At 47.7% G+C, this 8,102-nt stretch overlaps 2 protein-coding genes across 2 annotated transcripts; one reads left to right on the top strand and one right to left on the bottom strand.

The window, feature by feature from the left end:
- The first annotated feature begins 2,221 nt into the window (after window positions 1-2,221).
- LOC119383840 (uncharacterized) lies at window positions 2,222-4,689 on the top strand. Its single transcript, XM_037652120.2, has 3 exons — window positions 2,222-2,557; window positions 2,650-2,922; window positions 3,280-4,689. Exons 1-3 carry the CDS (start codon window positions 2,329-2,331, stop codon window positions 4,338-4,340), a joined length of 1,563 nt encoding a protein of 520 aa, XP_037508048.1. The 5' UTR covers window positions 2,222-2,328; the 3' UTR covers window positions 4,341-4,689.
- A 357-nt stretch (window positions 4,690-5,046) lies between these two features.
- LOC119382008 (uncharacterized) lies at window positions 5,047-7,451 on the bottom strand. The gene is made up of 2 exons (XM_037649751.1): window positions 7,113-7,451; window positions 5,047-6,603 (listed from the first exon to the last, which is right to left on the bottom strand). The coding sequence occupies exons 1-2, from the start codon at window positions 7,449-7,451 to the stop codon at window positions 5,149-5,151; spliced, it is 1,794 nt and encodes a 597-aa protein (XP_037505679.1). The 3' UTR covers window positions 5,047-5,148.
- Window positions 7,452-8,102: the final 651 nt, after the last annotated feature.

Genomic DNA, 8,102 nt, shown 5'->3' with positions numbered 1-8,102 from the left:
TCATCTTTCGAGGCCCTATTCTTCTGTACGAGAGAGGCGCTTCCACTAAAGTCAGAGGTGACGCCTCTAAACTCCGACGGGTACTTTTCACCCAAGTGGCTAACGCTTGTCGTCTCTGAAATATTTTGTTTACTTTGGAAGCCTCTTTCAGCCCAGGGACGCGATAATAGCTTGAGTAGTTGGAGAAGCGCTTCGGGCGTTTTCGGACAGTGTATTAAAACCTGTCGTTGCAAATCTATAGGTAAGCCGTGAATGATAGTGCAATAAGTGACGATGTTGACAATCCAGGTTCAGCTATGCGAAGAAGTCGCTGTTTTTCAAGAAAATACTCGAGTGGCATTCCGGACTCAAAACGGCAGAATATTGCCTCATGCCACCGCTCAAAGGGATTCCTGTTGAAAGTTGCAAGGAAACTTTCTTTCCATTTACACCAAGGTTCAGGCTCCTGTTTGCAAAATCTCCACTCGTGCCACTTTCTCGGTATCCCGTGAAGGAACTGTCGCATATTCATCACCAAGTCTTCATCAGACAGCCATCCATTGCTCCTGGCAGCTTGTTCATAGAAAGCTATCCACGCTTCTCGATTGTCGGACGCGTCGTCGAATATGTCTGGCTGGATTAGTCGCGATGATTGCTTTGCCCGCTTCGTCAAGTCTGCGACGAGAGTCTCAATGACAACGTTTTGCTGCACAATTTTCTGCTGTTGACATGCAATGGCTCTCCGTACTGTCGTTAACTCGTCATACGGCGCTGGACAGGTCGTGAAATTCCTCTCTAGTGGTGTTAGCACCAGCTCGTTGAACCTTCTTAGAGGAATGTTGACTTTCACGAAATCTCGCTTCAAAAGTTCCTCTGAAGACAGGGAGGCTTCGGTCAAAATGAGGTTTAGAAGCTCACCTGTAGTCACATATTCGGGAAGCTCCACGGCCACGTCGTCCTCGACTTGATATTTCTTGAATACCGCAGAGTCCCTGCGGTTGTCCACAAAGAAAGTCACCCACATGATGTCTCTTGTCGTCGGCTGCGCCAAATTATGTAACAAGACCGCACATAATTACGTAACAAGACCGCACATAATAAACAGACGACGCTCTTCATGTCGCCATTTCTAACTTCTTCTTTATTCTCCCCCAGTCCCCCTGGCCTGAATTCTGTCGTCTTCTTCCTCAACTGCTTGAGCTTGCTTCAAGTTACAACGGTACAATTAAAATCCCCTATACCTGCCGTGGCTTCATTATCTGATTGTTTTCATTAAGTTTGTGTCAAAGAAAGAAACGAGCCCTTAAAATTCCCTATTCGAAATATGTCAGTTGACTCCGCGCCACCCTGTGTTTACGCTGCTGCCGTCATTATATATCATAGAGTATATACTAGCGAAAGGCGTGCACACATGCGTCCTACTTGTGTTGTACTGTGATATATTGTCTATTTACGCCGTGCCGATGGGAGTGCGAGGTAGCCAACAGAGGCGACAGGGATTTGTAGCATATCTACTTTGTGGGAAACACCACAATCCTGTCTCTTAAGGCAAATATAGTGAATCTGGCAGCCTTTCCTGTCTTCTCTCGCTTTTCTTCCTCGTTCTGAATTGCGCCACTAATGTTTCGCTATGCAAAAAAGCACTTCGCCCAGACTGGGACGATGTCGTCGGCTATTACCTGGTCCACATGTCCCACAAGGCTGAGTAGACGCTGCCCCTTCGCCACACTGCAGCTACGCAATTAGCCCTCAGTCGCGCGGATCTTCTTAGAGGCCTCGCGAGCCACGAAACCCGCGAAAACACGTGCAGAGCGCGCGCAGCGTGCGTTAAAAGCAGCGGGAGCTCCAATCGACGTGAAGGGGAGAGCGGAGAGGTGAGCAGACGCGTTACGAGTTCTACGTCTCTATTCATCGGCAGCTCCCGGCACCGCAGCGCCCCTCCGTCGCGCCGGTCTCCCCTGGTGGTTCAACTACCCGGTGTTCTTCCGGAGGAGAGATTCTTCCAGTGAGAGCTATAACCGTCAGCTTCAAGACAGACTGCACAACGACACCGACGGCTCCGGAGCTTGCACCTTTTCACGCTGCGCTTGTGTTGTCAAGCGCAAAAGAAATTATCATGTTACAACCTTACCATACGACGTCATAACACAAATCAATCGACTACGTATACAAACGACTGAGAAGAAAAAATCCAGCGCCAATTTTGCGGTCACTGTGGCGCTAATATTCATAGCTTGCACTGACGTCAGTGATGGGAATGCTGGGATATGTGTCCGCCATGCATATGAACCATATGAACCGCTCATCCCACGGTCGTTGCAAGCAATCCGTGTAGTTGGTGTTGTCACCATGGTCATGTGCGCGATATTTGGTTGTTCCAACCGCAGTGACAACCGCGGGAGAAAACGATCAACTAACGGCCACTTCTTTTCGATACCGAAGACCGTGGAGAACCAGTGCGAGCGCTCGAAAGCGTTGAGCACGAAGCGGCGCAGTTTATGGCTGGCGCGCATTAAACGTGCTGACTTAGACATCGAGAACCCCAACCTGCGAGTCTGCGGCGTGCACTTCATTACAGGTAAAGAATTGCTTTCGACTTACACAGCGCGATAAAGGCGGTATGTAACGAAAAATGTTAGTTTTGTAACTTTTTTCATTTTGCATTCGTAGGAAAGCCAGCTAAACTGTTCGACGAGACGGACCCTGACTGGGCTCCGTCGCTTCTCCTCGGCTACAGTGCCAAGAACACGGACCCCTCACGACACAGACGCCTCGAAAAACGACGCGCCGTAAAGCGGCAGGCGGACGCCAAAAAGCGGGAAGCCGAAGCACAGAAACGGCGTGCCGAGGCCGACGCGGCAGCGTTAGGGATCCAGCAGTGTGCCGATCGGCCACTCTCGCCGCACCCGACTGGAGAAACCGACGCTGACGAAAGTGATACAGGTAAGTTAACACTTTTGCTTCGCCTAGTGAAGTTCGAGGCCGTTTCCGGCCTGTAGGCGAATGCCTTGCAAGCGCTTTGTGAAGCATTTCTGTGGAGAGCCAAAATTATCGCGTCACTTTCAAATCTCGACCTGGAGGTCGCGGGATCGAATCCCGGCCGCGGCGGCTGCATTTTCGATGGAGGCGAAAATGTTGAAGCCCGTGTACTTAGATTTAGGTGCACGTTAAAGAACCCCAGGTGGTCGAAATTTCCGGAGCCGTCCACCACGGCATCTCTCATAATCATATCGTGGTTTTGGGTCGTTAAACCCCAGATGTTATTATTACTTTAAAATCTCCGGCATTTTTTCATTACAGGTGTTACAGTGCAGACAGAGATGACCATGGAGGACATTCAGCTACTGGAGAAACAGTGCATTTCACTGAATGAACACCTCTATGCCGCCCGTGTCGAGAAAGAGGAGCTTGAGATGTCGGAAAAGTCACTAAGGAGTTGTGACAGAAAAGTCATGTTCTACACAGGGATGGCAAACTTCACTGTTCTCTCAGCTGTCTTTAAAGTTGTGGAGAGTGATGTATCCCACAACATCAACAACAGCCTGTCAAAATTCCAGGAATTCATCCTCTTCATGATGAAAATCAAGGTGAACCTTCACAACACCGACCTTGCATTTCGCTTCAACATTTCTGAAGCAACAGTATCGAGGATTTTTGACAAATGGCTGCACGGTGCATATTGTCGGCTTAAATCGCAGATAGCTTGGCCAGGGCGTGAGGCACTGCAGCGTACTATGCCACAAGCTTTTTTTGATTCATTTGGGTCTAAAGTTTCCGTCATTATTGATTGCTTCGAAATTAAAATTGAAAGGCCGTCATCTCTACTTTCTAGATGTGAAACGTGGTCTACGTATAAAGGAAGCAACACTGCAAAGTTTCTCATTGCAATTGCGCCACAGGGTGTAGTAACATACATTTCAGAAGGTTGGGGAGGCCGCGTCAGTGATAAGCACATTACAGAACACTGTGGCTTATTGGACAACTTGGTTCCTGGTGATGTTGTCCTCGCAGATAGGGGGTTCAACATAGAGGACAGTGTTGGATTTTATTGTGCGCGTCTCCATGTCCCAGCATACACAAAAGGGAAAAAGCAGCTGTCTCCTGAAGACGTGGAAAAAACAAGGAAGCTTGCAAATGTTAGGATTCACGTGGAGCGTGTTATTGGCCTGATCAGAAATAAGTTTGTGTTTTTGAAGTCTACCGTGCCGATTAACTATGTTTCTTGTCGTGAGGGGGATGAACTGACACCGCTTGACAAGATTGTGACAGTGTGCTGCGCCCTCTGCAACTTGTGTCCCTCAATAGTTGCAACAGTGAAGAATGGTAGTGAGGAAAATGTAGCAACAGTTGAGGATGACTGACACCAAGAACCATCTGCTGCAAGTACCTTTGGGGTGTATCCAGTGTTACCACGGTTGGACACAATGTATGATACTTTTGTCAGTTTGTCTTAGCATATGTATACCTGGAATAAGTGACACAAGTAGGGAAAGCATCTTGGCAATCCATACATTTAATACAAAATGGCAAGCTTCATTAATGAAAGAAGTTTTGTATTTTGACCGTCACTTATGCATGTAGCGAGGAGGAGACCAATGGTTTCAGTGCTTTGCACCCCCTGAATGCTTTGCAGCACGGGAAACTTGCACTGACATGCTTGCAACTGAGTGGTTCAGAGTTGCGATTGACTTTTGGTGAAATTTTTGTTTTGCTGACACTCTAATTCTTTTCCAATAAAAGATATGAAAACAACTCTTTTGTTAGTTCAATTCCCACGACACTGATGCAACTTCTGTGATGTTTGCATTTTGTGTCACACCTGTATAAACTGTACGACATTGAAGAAGCGTTGGGCCAAGTGTACTATTGTGGGGACTACTAGAGGCTTTGAATTGTGAACCAAGGTCTGATGACGTGGCAGCTTTGACGTATAAAAAGAACTTATAAGTCGTAAAATTCAGAACTGGCAAAGCTATTTGTTCCACCTCCTGTCAAAGCCAGCAAGGTATTTATCATTCACAGTACAGCAGCTCTTCATGCTTTGAGAATCGCTAAGCATGCAACTCTTTAATAATACTGAAGTTTTTGCATAAAACCACTAGAAATGAGAATGAAACAGCATGTGCTTTCAAAACACTTTATTTTGGACACTGTCTTGTCGGTATCCCTTCAAGCATTCTCCTTAGCGCCTTTACATTCAGGGCAAAACCAATGCTTAGATTTTGGCGCTTTTTTCAGAGCAACGCATGAAAAATGAAACCACTTGTACTGACAGGAGCTGCTGTCACAGGCGATCATTTTGCCAGTCTCTGGCCCTCGGCAGAAGCAGTACGCATCCTCACTGGCCGTCTGATCTGGATATTTGAGTTGCCTAGTAAAATAGTGGCTCAACAGCTCGGGTAGGATAGCTTTCACAAAGAATTCTTTGGCAGTAGCCATCATGCTGGTGCAAAACTCGTCATCTTTCAAGATTTTTTCTACGAATAAAACATTAGGAGTCCAAACAACAAAGTAGCAGAAGTCAACTTGGCACACTGCCATTTGAGTTTGAATCTGAAAATAATAAGCATGCTGCCTTCGCAGCTGCATGACGCCATTGACGGTGCAGAGGCACGAGTTGGGAGCCGAGAGCTCTGTTAGTTCTTCAGCATTCCGTAGCAAGTATGGGCATTTAAATTCAACTACGCCCTTGCCACAGCAACTGCAGCAGACGAGAGCATCTGGTGTGGCGCCAACAAAAGGATAATCAGCACTCAAGTGCAGACCAGCCTTCACGCAACGGAAGCCTTGGTGCTTGTCTTGCTGGCTGTCTTGAAATGCTTTAAAGGCATCTTGCTCATGTGTCAGTCCCCATGTAACAGCAGGTGTCTTCACCGAGCGCTTTTCAGGGTAGCATATCCCTTTCAAAAGTGATATGCTGGGCTTGAGAACACTTGTGCAACATACATTTTTCATCACAGAAGCAGTCACACGACCAGCCCGGTGTAAAAACCAATCCCTTGACCTGCTTTGGTCTTTTGTGCGAGCTTCCACAGACTTGACGGTTTCTTCACTGACGATGAATGTTGACATAAAAGTGTCAGCTTTTGCGACAAGAGTTTCCAGATCATCTGCTGCATGAGTATCTGAGTAGAGGTCTCTCAGGTGAGCAACTGTTCTTTGAACGGGTTCTTGAAAGCGTTCACAATAGTCGGGCAGCAGGGAAAATATAGCAGGTACAACACCTGTAGTGTTGAATGCCGCATAAAGCTCCTTGAGCTCAGTCGGTGATGGGGCTGAAATGCCTTTTCGTTGCTTTGGCACTTTGGTTTCTTTTGATCCACTGCTTGTTGCATCGAGGCGACGCTTCTTTTCTTTCGAGGAACTGAAGTCTATGTCTTTAAGTCTTTTGTACTTCACCTTCTCAACATAAGCCGGCAGCCAGGCATTCTCCTTCTGAGTGCAGGTAGTCGACTGGTTGAGCCGGGCACCTGTTTCAATGGCGAACAGGCAGGCACCAACATGTGAGCATGTCTCCCCAGTCCCTGCCATGCAGGTACAGTGTCCAGTCACTACGGCGCCGCTCTGCTTGCACAGCACCCACACCTTTAGAGGGCACTCTCCCAACCTTTGAGAGTGGTTCACCTGCAAAATGAGCATAAAAAGAATTACACATTTCTATCACTACTCATAAAGAAGGTTTTCACTATTACCTGACTCACTAGTGCTTGGTTTCCAAATTTAATGTGTCCATTTTCTCATGCAGTATGCACACTTTTCTCATAAACAGCAGTCCTTTTTCACAGCACCACTAAACTACCTCGCTGTTTTGCAAACTCTTTTGTAGCAACCAGAAAGCTTTAAAAAACACCTAGTGATTGTCGTAAAACACTAACAAATTCAAACTAATAGTGCGATCTGGTGTTCAACAAGCAACACATGGGCTACGTAGTAAAGGGCCAGATACCACCGCGGTTCTAACGTGCACTGATATCGCATAGGCGCTTTCCCGAGTTTCGTCTACAAAATTGATCCCGTGCCCTCGGGCTCAGCAGCCGAGCGTCATAACCAGCGAGACACCGCGGCGGATGCTTTGAAACTATGTAAAACCAGTTGAGAGACACGTGAAAATAACAAAAAATCTCTGCGCTTACCTCTCCAAGTAGGAGCACTTTGTCTTCTCCGAGCCTCTTCGCTGACAAACTCTTGACCCAACCACTCGTGAAATAATTGTGGGACTCCAGCGCTTTGTAGGCCTTCATCTGGTCCAGAGTCACAAAGCTGGTGGAGAATACCAAGTAGGTGACGATGTCACCGTGAGCGACACTCGGCAACAGGCTGGCGTCGGCACTTGTGTCCGTTCCCAGACGGAGTGTGTAGGGATCGACGTTCTCGCACAGTTCAATCTTTTCTTTGTACCGTACACGCGCAGATCCAATCAACTGCGAGAAGTAGCCCCCGCGAAAGGGCTGTGCAGTCGGAAATGCTGGCATGTGCGAGTAAAAAGCCTGTCACGACAGAGAAAACCACTGCTCGACGGATCCTCGCAGCGCGCTCGCGTCAGACAAGCGACAAGCGGTTCGCAAAGATGGCGGCCGCGGCAGCAAGCGCGCGGATGTGACGTCACGTGAACGCTATGTATAGTTCTTGTGTCGGCCTTAGTGTAGTTCTAAAGCCCACGCTAACTCCTACGTTAATGTCTTTCTTGTGTGTCTTGGTGTAGTTCTCAATCGTCCGCTTAAGGAGCTCCAGTACCGCGAACCCTGAGGAAATGCGTAGCACGGGCAACCCAGCTATTCCCTTCAATCCCGCGCTTAAGGGGCTGTGGCGCCCTCTCTTGCGCGGCGTAAGTATCAGCTCGATGACTCAGAAGCGCATAGGCATGAAGAACGGTGTCACTTTTTCATGAACGAACACTCTCGCTGAATTGAACCGACAGGAGTGGCAAGGACGCACGAGGCAGTGGTGTTTACAAAGGGAGAACGTTAAAGGGATGCTGAAGTGGTTGTACAATTCGGTAAAACATTGTTGTTAACAAGGACCAAGATTATTGTCGATGATGACGTAATTTTTTTCGCTGTTGTGGCAGCAGGAGCTTTAAAATACGCGAAAGAAAAGTTCGTCTTGCTCCCCCCAAGCAAGCG

Source organism: Rhipicephalus sanguineus, chromosome 2 (assembly GCF_013339695.2).
Source record: "Rhipicephalus sanguineus isolate Rsan-2018 chromosome 2, BIME_Rsan_1.4, whole genome shotgun sequence".
Lineage (NCBI taxonomy): Eukaryota > Metazoa > Arthropoda > Arachnida > Ixodida > Ixodidae > Rhipicephalus > Rhipicephalus sanguineus.
The sequence above is the reverse complement of the archived record's forward strand: the minus strand, read 5'-3'. Positions and strand labels throughout refer to the sequence as shown.